Source organism: Triticum aestivum, chromosome 7A, assembly GCF_018294505.1.
Source record: "Triticum aestivum cultivar Chinese Spring chromosome 7A, IWGSC CS RefSeq v2.1, whole genome shotgun sequence".
In the NCBI taxonomy this organism is placed as follows: domain Eukaryota; kingdom Viridiplantae; phylum Streptophyta; class Magnoliopsida; order Poales; family Poaceae; genus Triticum; species Triticum aestivum.
In genome coordinates, this window is record NC_057812.1 from 4,860,371 (window position 1) to 4,873,703 (window position 13,333).

The window sequence follows — 13,333 nt, forward strand, 5'->3', positions numbered from 1 at the left end:
GATACGAATTATACATGCTATGACATCCCGAATAACGGTGCACAACAAGTTCAATCCTTCCCAAATCTCAAAGGTACTGGAAATCTAAGATGAACCGGACTGCTCAGAGACAAAGCGACACTAGAAGGTCCATCGATCCGTCGATCGGCCATGGTACCGGACACTAAACTAGGTGCATGGTCTCTACTGGTTGCCCTTGCCGTTGATGACTCTGACATTGTTCACACCTGCAGCTTTCTCATTCTGGATCGCTCCGTCCTTCGGGGGATCAAACTTGCAAATTAATCGATGAGGCAAATCTTTTACCTCCGTTTAGAAAAAAAGTTGCGACCTCTGCTTCCCCGGTGGCGGCGGGTCAACGATCTCCAGCATGCTCTCCAGTTCCTCCAGCATATATTTTTTTGCCGTCCTCACCATGAAGTCGGGTTCCTGGGTGCAGAGAGAATAAGACTAATGGCCAAGAGCTAAGGTTACTAAAGGTAACACAGGGTTAGAAAGCAGCCCATAAAGGAAAATTGTGCCAAGCAACATTAGTTTTGACAACTAAGGTTACTGAAAGGTAACACAGGGTTAGAAAGCAGCCATAAAGTTTGATTTATGTTTTATTTCTTGATATGCAGTCTGCTTGTTAAGATGCAATAATCCAATAAATCTAAGAGATGGCAAAGCTGACAAGCACATGTGGAGGTTCGTTCCTATTTATGTCTCCTACGTATGAGATGCAATAATCCAATAAATCTAAGAGATGGCAAAGCTGACAAGCACATGTGGAGGTTCGTTCCTATTTATGTCTCCTACATAAACTACTACCTCTCTCAGTTTACTGGACGTGCGCGTGCCCCTAGGTCGTTAATTTGATCAACTTAATACAAGTCATATATTACAAAAAATATACCAATATAAACTTCAGATGCTCTATTTTCAAACCGTATAATTTTTGTGTTATATAGTTTATACTAAGGTGATAAAATTGACAACCTAGGTATACGCGTAGGACTTCTAAACTGAAACGGAGGTAGTAGATTTTATCACGGAACTACATAAATGTGATGAACTGTTGGTTTAGCCCTACTTTGATTGGAGCAGACTTTAAGGGGCTGTTTGGTTCGGCGCCGTCGCCAGCCCTGCCAAAACATGGGCATTGACCGAGGCTTTGCGTGCTGTTTGGATGAGATCCAAAAAATTGGCACGCCAGCACACCTCCACTTTTCCCCTGTAGTTTTACGCCTATTCGTTGGCTGGGCGAGGGTGGCTGAAACGCTCGCCAAGTTTCTGGCACGCCCACGACACCTATGATTTGGCAGGGTGCACATGGGCATGAACCAAACAGCCCCTAAGTTAGTTAGATCCTCCCCTGATAAGACTAATGGGGTGTTTGATCAACGTTGGGTAGATTAATTCAATGACTGGATCAATTGTTTTGGTTTTGCTTGTTTATTAGTCGATGGTGGCGTGGGTTGTCGGGCCTACCATTTTTACAATTGAATGATAGTGAATTCAGAAATATATTGAGGCAAAGAAATGTAAGTTATTATGTGTTATTCATAAGTAACCACAAATCTAAAGTAACCATAAATATAATGTTAGGATTAATTAACATGTGGATAATTTATCCAAACATTATTCATACATTCCTCTCTCTCCTTGTTATGCAATAATCCAATAATTCTACAAGAAAATAAGTTAGTAGGGATCCAAAGCGGCGTTCGATCAACCCCACTACCTATTAAACGGCCAATACTATATGACGCCCGTGTACATTATACGAGGATGCTTCGCTGAAGAAACCGCTAGATGGACCGGCCCGCTTAACTAGCTGCTTCTGTTACGGGTTTTTTACTTTATTTATTTTTTTTCCATTTTTTTTACTTTTGCAGATCTTGGGTTGACGGTTATTTCCGGTTTTCAATTTTTGCACATTTTTCTAATTTTGAAGGTTTGCACTATACGGCGAAAATTTTCAAATGCACACTAAACATGTTTTAGCATATGGTGATTTTTTTCAAATAGAATAACTTATTTAGTATTCAGTGAACATTTTTTTAAACACACACTGAACATTTTATATACATGATGAATATTTATTTATTTCAATTAAACATTTGTTTCATATATAATAAACATTTTTTAATTCACACCAAACATTTTCTGAATAAATGGTGAAGTTTTTAAATATACACAGTACTTTTATAAAACATATACCAAAAACTTTTTTGAAATAAAATTTTGTATTTTTACTAGTTATAAAAAATTATTTTCTAGAGAACAATAGTTTTTTTTTCAGTGAAAAAACCGAAGAAAACAATGAAGAGGAAAATATAAACAAAGAGCTCGTGGCTAAAGTTGGCTAGCCCCTTCACGTAGGGTGCGCCATGTCTCGCTTATAGTGACACTTAAGTTGCGCTCACGGCAATAGGCTCCTTAAAGGGCCCGGCCTAGTGAGGGTGGCCACAGGCCACTGCCTCGTTTTTTCTCTCTATTATGTTCCTGCTTATTATTATTATTATTATTATTACTTGCTTTATTTTTATTTTTTTAAAATTCAAAATATTTTAAATATATATAGTACCAAAAACATTTGGAAACATGCTAACCAACCATTTGTAAAAAAAATGTGAATGGAAAAAAATTCTCATGTATATGTAAAATGAATGCAAAAAATATACAATGTGTATGGAAACAGTTAATCATGTATTTACAAACATGTTAATTAATCACTTGAAAAATGTTAATCAAGCATTTGAAAAAGACTAAATGTGTATATAAATATTGTTTTCATGTATATGACAAATATGTACAAAACAATCAATGTGTACGAAAAAATTGAGTATCATGTATTTATAAAATGTTAAATGTGTATAAAAATGTTCCTGGCAAGCAAACAAATATTCATTGTGTGTGAAAATTATTTTTGTCACTAAAAAATACTCTCCGTGTATTGAATTTTTGACTATGTATTGAAAAAATGTTAATCTTCTATTTTTAAATATAAAATCTGTATATAAAATGTATTACATATATATACAAAAAATGTACAATGTGCATAGGAAAAAATATAAATAAGGAATTGGCTTTTCAAAAATGTTAAACATGTATATAAAATATGTTTCTAATGTATATGGAAAATATAGAATGTGTATTAAGAAAAGTTGGCATGTGTTTTACAAAAAGAAAACTGATGAGAATCGACCAAGATACATAGAAAAACGAAGAAACCCTATAAAAAGTAAAAAAAACAAAGAAAACAAATGTAGAAGAGTGAAAACCGAGAAAGAGACAAAGAAAAACGAAGAAAACCGTTGAAACTAACAAAGAAAACTAAAGAAAGAAACCAAAAACCGAAGAGAAGAAGCAAACAAGAAAACCCGAGAAAAAATGTGCAAAAAAGAAACCGAGGAATGAACAAAAGGAAACCAAAAATAAAGCAAGAAAAATGGAGAAAACCAGTGCAAAAAGAAAAAGGAAACAGGTAAACAATAGTAAGAAACAAAGAAAACCCAAGAAAACCAAAAAGATAAAAAAATGAAAGAAAAAATAGAAGATAACCAGACTGCAGACAGCAAGTGAGAAGCGAACGATCGAACCAATACAACAAACGAGTTACAAGCGAGGAGAAGAAATGTGGAGAAAATACTTACAAGTTAGAAATAATGTGTTTCCCTATGCAACATAAGAAAAATCAAAACATGAGGGTCTTTGGCAAGTGGGCCTTTGGCACTTTGTCGCGCAGGAGGCCGCTCGGGATATCCGTATACAAGTTAAAATAATGTGTTTTCAACCCCTCAAAAAAAATGTGTTTTCACCCCTAAAAAAACCAGGACTGAACTTCCATGGAGCTCAAAACATGCGGGCGACAGCCAGAAGAGAAGCTGATAATTAAAGCACCAAACTCTTCTACTGGTAGTTCAACAACAGCATACATTACAACAAGTCCAAACAAACGATATGGATCATACACGCTACGACATCCCGAATGATGGTACACAACAAGTTCAATCTTTCTCAAATCTCAAAGACACTGGAAATCTAAGATGAACCGGACTATCTAACAGACAAAGCGGCGCTACAAGCTCCATCAATCGACAATGGTACCGGCCACTAAACTAGGCGCTAGTGCCTACTGCTTGCCCTTGCCAGTGTTGATGACCCTGACCGCGTTGTTCACACCCGCAGTTTTCTCATTCGGGATCGCTCCGCCCTCCGGAAGATCAAACTTGCGGCGGCTGAACGACCTCTGCTTCCCTGGAGGCTGCGGGTCCACGATCTCCAGCATGCTCTCGAGTTCCTCCAGCATAGATTTCTTTGCCGTCCTCACCATGAAGTCAGGTCCCTGGGTGGAGAGAGAGAGCAAGATTAATGGCCAAGTAATAAGGTTACTAAAAGGTAACACGAGGATAGCAAGCAACCATAAAGGACAATTATGCCAAGCAGCACTAACTTTGCTGGTTATTTCAAGTCAGTTTGGAAAACAATGAGGGCTATGAAGAGTTGAAGACAATGGCTGGTGAATAGTCATGTACGTGAGAGATACAAAGTGAGCATCATTTCAGTTCACAATCTCTACAGGAGCAAAGGCAGGATGACAGAAAATTATTCCATATCTGAAAGGGAACACTTAACTTTAATATTTAAGACTGCATTCTCCTTCACTATATTCAATAAACAAAAATGTTCAATGTGTTTGATGTATTATTAGTTCAGCAATCATAAGATGGAACAGAAGCTTAGAAGCCCAAAGATTTTCAAAAAATGATTGCCCCTGCACTTGATATACCATTACCAGGGAAATCTTTCGACAGAAAAAATAACAAGTGCACAAGTTCGCATCCAGGCACTGATCAGCTAAAGATTCATGTAATCATAAACCTCTCTAAGTCCTACTGGGAGGCATGCAACAGTGTCAAATGTAAGAATACATCACACATAGACTGAACGAACCACCTAGGAAACTACTGAGAAGTGAGATCAAACATCACAAGTCAGATCAATTCGTCTACGGGAGTGTGCTCTACAGCGATTCTAGCATTTATCTGACATCTAATGAGTAATGACTCTTCAGGCACTCAAGGGAGCATACACACATGAACAATGATACAAGAACAGATGCTCAGTACTGTAGCATGTTAATCTTTCTTGTGTGCTTTGATTTATTTTTATTTTTTCTCAATAATAATGCATCGCTAACAAATAGCTTCAGATGCTAAATCACTGCTAGAGAATCAGGCTTAGGTACAGAACCCTGATAAACAAGCCAACAAGACTGTAACTGAATTTCAAATTCACAGCACAACCATGGCAATGACGAACAAATGATGATGGAGATCATCTCAAAGAGCATATGACGGACAGATGCTCAGCTAAATAGCATGGTAATCATCCTTGTGTGCTTTGATTTACTTTTTTGTCTAACTAGTAATAGTGTTAACCAGTATATGCAGTAACTGAATTGCAAATCCACAACACAGCAATGGCAATCAGCAAGCGACAACCGTGAATAGGTCATTACGGAGCTCACCTCGAGCGCATCGACAGTGAGGAGCAGGACAATGATCTTCTCGGAGAACCTCTGGCGCTCCTCGTGGTCATGCGAGAGGCGGCGCCTGTAGGAGAGGTTGTAGAAGAGGGACCTGAGCTCCTTGAGCTTGGCCTTGGCGACGGCGAGGTCGCGCAGGCAGCGGAGCACCTGGGAGCGGTGGGCGAGGTGCGCCCTGTAGTTCATCTGGATGAGCAGCGCGGCGTCCTGCGGCGACAGCTCCTTGGCCTTCCCCTTGCCGTTCCCCATGGCAAAGGCCTGCATCATCAGTACAGAAGGGAAACAAATGTCAGGCGGTCAGTGCATTGCTAGGAGGCAGGATTCTCAAGCTGATATCATTCAGATTTCAGAGCAGAGCAGAGTCTACATATAGCCAGTACTAGCACAGATCTAGACTGTGAACACTAGCATCCTCTAAAATTCCAATCTTTCTCTCAAATCCAGCGAGAGGTAACCATGGATCTATCTTAAGTCTACTGGAAATCCCACATTTCGTTCAGATCGGGCCACAGAACTCCACAAAAATCTCATCTTTTCTTTCCCCGTGGTAACCAATCGTGGCCAGTACCTTGCGGATGGCGTCGCAGCCGGCGGTGTTGTCCTCGGGGATCTCCTCGATCTGGACGCACGTCCTCGCCGGCTTCTTCTTCTTCTTGTCATCCTCCTTGATCTTCTTGGGCTTGTCCTCCTTCTTCTTCTTCTCCGGCTTGCGCTCCTCAATCTGCCCGTACTCGCCCTCGTCCTCGTCGTCGTCGGAGGCGGTGAAGTCCTCCTCCCAGGTGTATGCGTGCGACCATGGCTCGAGCGAGCCCTTGCCCTTGATCTCGGTGCCCCACTTGGTCTTGGCCTTGCCGGAGCCGGGCTTGGACTTGGCCTCCCACTTCCACTTGCGGTCGAATCCGTCGTCGTTGGGGGAGGCGAGCTCCGCCTCCCACTTGAGCGCCCGGCCCCCGCCGCGCGGCTTCTCCTCCGCCGTCCACTTCACCTTGCGGCCCCCCGGGGAGGCCGCCGCGTAGGTGTACTTACGGCGCGCGGGCTGCGGGGCGGCCGCGCGGGCCGCGAGGGTTAGCTCGAGGGCGGCGACGCGGTCGGTGAGGTCGTGCAGGAGGAAGGCGTGCGGGGAGGGCAGGGGTGGTGGGGCGAAGAAGGGGTCGGCGGGGAGGTAGAGGTCGAGGAGGTCGGGGTGGTGGGGGAAGGCGAAGGGGGATGGGGGTGGGGGAGGGAGGAAGGGGCAGGAGGAGGAGAGGGAGGAGGTGGGCGGTGGTGGGGGGAAGGGGAAGAAGGGGTCGTCGAGCAGGCGCATCAGGTGGCGGTGGGAGGAGCCCATGGCGGCCGGCGGACGGCGACGGTGGCGGTGGGAGGGAGTGTCGCTATCCGGATGAGTGTCAGCTGGGCAGGGGGAGGAGGGGAGGGATCTGATCTGGGGTCGGGGTTGGGGGTGTGGGGTGTGGGGAAGAAAGCGATGGATCGCACACTGATTCACAGCTGCCGGCAACTTTGCTCCGTCAATCTGGTCCTTTTTCCGGCTGTGTTTGATTGAACACACACAGGTTGAGAGTTGAGACAGCATTCACATGGGACGCACGACGCCCGCCGCATCTCCGCAGCTGCATTTGGACGTTTGCTCCCCTCCCCTCGTGCTCGCCAACAACTACTCCTCCCCTTTTTTTTTCTACTAGCAAAAGGGTCTATGCGTTTCAACAACAGGAGAGACAACAAAAATAAAATCATAATCTCCAGTGACATTATCAGATTCCTCTGCATCACCCAGATACACTATCACTCTCAATTTTGTGAAATCATCAACATATTATTCATCAACACTTTTACAAATTTTCAAACATTTTCTAAAATCATGAGCATTTCTTGAATCCATCAACTTTTTTTAAAAAAAAATTCTTTGAATCAGCAAACATTTCTAGAATGGACGAACATTGTTTTGAAAATTGGTGGAACATTTTTCGATTTAACAAACATTATTTGAAATACATGATCATTTATTAAATCAACGAAACATCTTACGAATGAATAAACTATATTTTTAGTCATTAAAAGTTTTTTTAATTTTAGGATATTTTTTCATTCATGAACATTTTTTAAATTGCCGATATTTTGTTCAATTTCATTAACAGTTTTTTAATGCATGAACTTTTTAAAAAAATCATGAACATTTTGTATTTCCCAAGCATTTTTTCCAAAATTTCGAGCTTTTCTTAATAAGCCTTTCCAGCAAAAAAAAACCACGGCTGCAACTTCTCGAACCTCGAGCGCAGCACTTCTAGAGTGCACACCCTTATGTCGCTTGACGGCTCACAGCATCCCGACCGGCTGCGAGGGGCATGGGGCTGCGCCATGAAACGACGACGAAGAGCTGACGGTGGAAGCTCCAAGCTCGCGGAGAGGAAAGAGATGGGGGTGACGTGCCCTGCAAGGGAGACGGTTGACGCCACCACGAGCAGACGAGATCAGCAAGAAGCCCGGCTGGGTCAACGATCCCCATACGCGCGGTTGAGAAAGTAGCGAAGAAGGAAGACGAAAGAAGAACGAGCGGACGAGAAAAAAAACATGAATGAGAGAAGATAAGGTACCGGAGTGGGTTTGCGTGGAGCCACTACTCCTTTCGTACGCGCGCGAAAAAGCGAACAATCATTTTCCAAGGAAAAATGTGTCATCCATTATTTCTTTTTAGCATCAGGAGAGACACAAGCACTTCCGAAAGACTGAGCCGTAGGCACCTCGTCATCGACGGCAACTCTCATCCCACTGAAAGCGCACCACCGGAAATCCTGAAATAAATCCAGAAATAATGCGAGCACCAGGATTTGAACCCTGGTGGGTTGAGGATATCACTGTCCACCTAACCATCTCAACCACAGGTTGATTCGCAATGTGCCATCCATTCGAATGTGTATCATCAAACACATATCATTAGCGAAGTGTTTTTTTTTTAAGTTATTAGCGAAGTGTTTCATAGCCTGCATACACGCTGATATGGTATCCATGCGTAGGGCGAAAAATACAAACCAAATGTGTATCCCCTGGCGACAGTGTCTGCTATATTGGCCGGCTGATTCCTAGTTCCTCATCGCCAGTTTTGAGGAGGTTATAGAACCTTCCTGGAATCGGCCTTTTCTTCTTACTTATAGTTTTTCAATTTTATTTATTTATAAGTTTCCTTAATTTTTTTGGATTTTTGTAATGTAGAAAAAACTAAAATATGTGATTTTTTCCCTAAGGTTTTAGAATTTTTTAAAAAAATAGAAATATTTTATAAATTCATAATATATTTTTATATTCAAGAAATTTCCAAAATTCATGACAGTTTTTTGAAATCTGGGGATATTTATGAAATTCGTGCTTTTACTGAAATTAGGAAATGTTTTTTTCTTGTACATATTTTGAATTTAACAGCTTTTTCGAAATTTAGGAATATTTTGTAAATCTTGTGTGTTTCAAATTGCGAACATTTTTTGAAATCTGGCAACTTTTTAAAATTCAAGAATGTATTTAAAATTTGGGAACTTATTATTATTCCAAATTTTTTTAAATATGGGATGCTTCTTCTTAATTCGTGGAATTTTTATAATCCAATAACATTTTTTGAAACCCCAAACATTTTTAAAAATAAGAAGAAAAACACAAAAGAAAATGAAAAATTAAAGGAAAAAACAGGGGCACCCCACCCTGCAATGGGCTCTCCCAGAGCGCACGCGAGAGGATTGAGTGTTTGATGAGCTCGCACCACCTTATGCGCTGACTAGGAGATCTCCTGCATACCTCCTTCCAGGCACTGGATTCAATTTTGGCCCTTTTAATTAACTGTGAGCACTATTGAACCTGCATAGCATGAAACTTAAAGCATATTTCAGCCACCTCCTCTTTTATTCATATTTTAGCGGATGTAGTTAATTCCTCTGCCCGGTCCCCATGATTTGGGCCCCTCGTTTCTATAACTATCGCCACCTTCACTAGTAGAAAACAGGGCATCAGTCCCGGTTCTACAACCGGGACTAAGCAATCGGAACTAAATGCCCTCACTTTTAGTCCCGGTTCGCAACCGGGACTAAAAGAGCTCCATGTGGCCGCTATGGGGCGCCAGGCAGGAGGACCACACCGACCGGGACTAAAAAGCAGCGACGCGTCAGCAGCTGCCAGGTGTTGGGTTTCTTTTAAAAGGAGGGGTTTGGAGGGTTTAAAGGTTTCACATTGTGTTTTTCCCCTTTTCCTTTTGTGTTTATCATTCAATTCTTTTAAATTTAGGGTTTTCGTTTTTATTTTATGTTTTTCATTCAACTCGACGATAGCTACTACATATAGCAATGAAGGAACCATTACACAACATCGTCATGAATATATAGAGAGAAGTGACCTTTCTTTCTCCATGCTTGGTCGAACAACAAGTTTTCGCATATCTATTCAACGCTACTACATATAGTGCACGTTCATGCACATATACAACATAACATCTCTTAAGATCCCTAATATCTAATTACCAAAATCACATTGCAAATCATGATGGTATTCTCCGTATGTAGGTATGACATGCTCAAGAAAGAATCCAGCCAATTCCTCTTGAATTGCTCGTATGCGATCATTTGGTAGGAGTTCGTCCCGCTTCCGCCAAATCTAATTTAAAGAAGGGGGTTATATATATATATATAAATAAATTGATGGTAATAAAACAAAATTGTGAATATTGTTTACATACTTCAAGTTGTTGTGAAGATCTGCCCTGCTTATTGGTCGTGTGGCGAATGAACTCGCAAATGTAGTATCCACATAAATTATTCTCGGGTGCCTGCCACAAGCACTTTACGAGAATAGAGTTCAATCAAAATGATAATCAAGCATGATAATAGTATTAAAACTAGAATCAATGAGAGATGCGTGGAACTAGCTAGTACTACTTATTTGGGGTGTTGAAATCGCAGCTCCTTTTTCCATTCATCCCTAGCCTCCTTGGTAAACTTTTCCCAAACCATGCCCGGCAAAGAAAATGATTACTTGATATCAGAAAATGAACGAAAGTTGCTGATATAATGCGAAATGATTGAACTTACTTCTGGAGCATTTGACTCATGTCCACCCACTTGTTAGGCTCTTTACGTCTCGAGTCCAAGACAATTACTACTCCTGCGTCAAGCAGAATGACTAGCAGAATAAAAGTGGAACCTGCGCACACATAACTCATCAATTACACTTAACCTCGAGTAAGCGAAAGAGAATGTGCACAAGACAGTAACACTCACTTGAAGTTGTAAGGAAATAGTATTTCCCTTCTGTTTTGTTGTCGAATTAACGCATTTAGCAAGTTTTTCGCCGTATCCTCGGCGTTGTGTTGTACCATATATTCATTTACGGTATTTGGGTTAGTGAACCAAATGTCATAGATTTGTCCTCTTTTGCATTCGAGGATCTTCAATCTGCATAATATACTGAGGATAATTATACATGCAATGAACGAGCTGACCTAGAGACTTAATTACAGAAATAATACTTACAGACAATAGCAACTGGTGATAGTTTTGTTAAGAGCGTCTTGATTGTATAACTGAAATAACTCTTCAAATTCAATGTACAACGCCTCGACTCCATTGAAGTAGTGCTCATCTTTAATTCCCACGTAGATACTGTCGCTCCATTCCTTGCAGTCTTTCATGTACCACTGATGCAATCTTCGCATTTGTGTTGGTAGATGCAGGAGCTGCTCAGGTTGTTGGAGATATGCCCTAGAGGCAATCATGTGATGGTGATGTTTCCATATGTATTCATGAGTCCTTTGTATTGTCCTTGAACATCATCAATGATATGTATCAATAAGTATGTGACTTGTTTGTGGAACTATGTATTGTATGATGATTGTTTTAATGGTCCCTAGTTGATAAGGTTATGCGGACACATATCCTTGACTAGTATACGACTCGGTTGATGACTATGTTTCACAAGTCATGTGCATGGAGATGCTAAACCGATAGTATGGGCTCGGGGATGGAGATCACCGAGCCGGACAAACCCACTTTGAGACGCAGCGAGATATAGTCATCTGTTAGTCTCAAGTGCAATGTCTATGCCACATCCTAGACCTGAGGTCCTCGCATGTTCTCGGGATGAGGATCGACTCACTTAGGGTCTATCAAACGCTACTCCGTAACTGGGTAGTTATAAAGGTAGCTTTCGGGTGAGTCGTGAGACATGCCGCGACACATGGTTGACCAAGATGGAATTTGCCCCTCCTATTTGGAGAGATATTCTCTGGGCCCTCTCGAGTGATCAGATTCGGAAAGCATGGCCATGCGACTTGGGTTAAGTGTTAACCCAGTTCGAAAATCTGTATCATGGTTTCGAGAAGAGAGATCGAGCTAACACAAGGGTGACAAGTACTCGCCTTGAGCTCGACAACAAATATCGTGAGGCAAAAGGAATGTTGCATATGCCACATTGTTGAGATTCGTCAAACGACTTTATGCCCACATGGGAGTTGGCACGTTCTGCTAGGAGCCTCTACCAACTATCGACTCTGCTCGTGTCCATGTGTACGTGAACCTATAGGGTCACACACTTAAGGGGCTGCAGCCCATTCGGATTGGATCTGAATGGAAAATGGATGTGGACTCCTAGTGGGCTCAAGTGTTGAGCCCACCTCGGAGGTCTATATAAAGGGGAGTGGGCACACCACTTAGGGTTGATCGAATTGAACCCTGGTTAGCCACCGCCACTCCCCACGCCCATGCCGCGCGACCGGACCTAGCAGTCCGGCGCTCGACGCTGCTCCCCGTACGTGTGGATACCTTGGAGGCATCGCATCTGCGATGCTTGGACGAACCGTTCGTGGGAACCGCGAGGTGCCGTTCGCGGGAGATCACCGTTCTTAGCTATTCGCGGGAGATCGGCAACGCGAGGAGGAGACGGGCCAGGAGATCGGCTACAGGCATCACCAACTCTACTTCCGCTGCGGTGACTGCGCGTCTAGTGGTAAATCCGATCCCGTGATCTATTTCCAGCAGCATGATCTTGGGTGCGCGGTAGAAAATTTTATTTGGCGCTAGCGTAGCGTACCGCGTGTTCCAACACAAGTCTGGCGAGAGGCTTCCCGTGCTCGTATCTAAAGGCTAACTCAGTCATGGGGAAATCTGCCTCCTCGCCTAAGTATTCAACAAGAGTGCAACCAAGATCCGCTATCCCCGCATCATTAGCAATATCAGCAAACACCTTGAGCGGGGGGCACGATTGGTCTTTCTGTTCGCTGAGCTGGCGAATTATTTTCCCACTTCTTGCACCATTGCTACTTCCCGACCGCTTCACTTCACCAAATGTCCTTACAATACATCGGTCATAGTGTGATAGCGACGGAGGCGGTGATGCTCGCACAAGGTTATCCAGAGTGTGGTTTGCTTTTACCAGATCTATTTTATCCTTTGGATCTGGACGTCTCGGTGCAAACTGACGTTTCACATCGGCAACCACGACCTTGTCGAGTTCGTCATCACTTAGTTCGTATGCTAACTTGGGAGGAGCCTTCTTGATGCTTGTATTTGCTCTGGATTTCTTCCCAGATGTACTACTAGCCGTCGGAGTGACGGTCGTTCTCTTTCGCCGGGGCTGAGGTAGCAGAGTCTGCTGACGTGGCGGAGATGGCTGACGCAGCGGAGTCTGCTAAGGTGGTTCAGACGGCTGAGGCGGTGGAGAAGGCTGACGCGACGTCCAGTGTGGAAGCATGATGTGTTCCTTTCTCCATAGAATGGTAGTCCTTACGGCATCTCCCAGATGATTCTCTCCTTCACCTGTAGGGTAGTCAAGCTC

General features: G+C 42.8%; 1 protein-coding gene across 1 annotated transcript; it reads right to left on the minus strand.

Annotated features, from left to right (window-relative positions):
- Positions 1 to 3,873: 3,873 nt before the first annotated feature.
- LOC123154068 (BAG family molecular chaperone regulator 7) lies at positions 3,874 to 7,124 on the minus strand. Its single transcript, XM_044572870.1, has 3 exons — positions 6,102 to 7,124; positions 5,516 to 5,791; positions 3,874 to 4,330 (listed from the first exon to the last, which is right to left on the minus strand). Exons 1-3 carry the CDS (start codon positions 7,101 to 7,103, stop codon positions 4,118 to 4,120), a joined length of 1,491 nt encoding a protein of 496 aa, XP_044428805.1. The 5' UTR covers positions 7,104 to 7,124; the 3' UTR covers positions 3,874 to 4,117.
- Between the last annotated feature and the right edge of the window lie 6,209 nt (positions 7,125 to 13,333).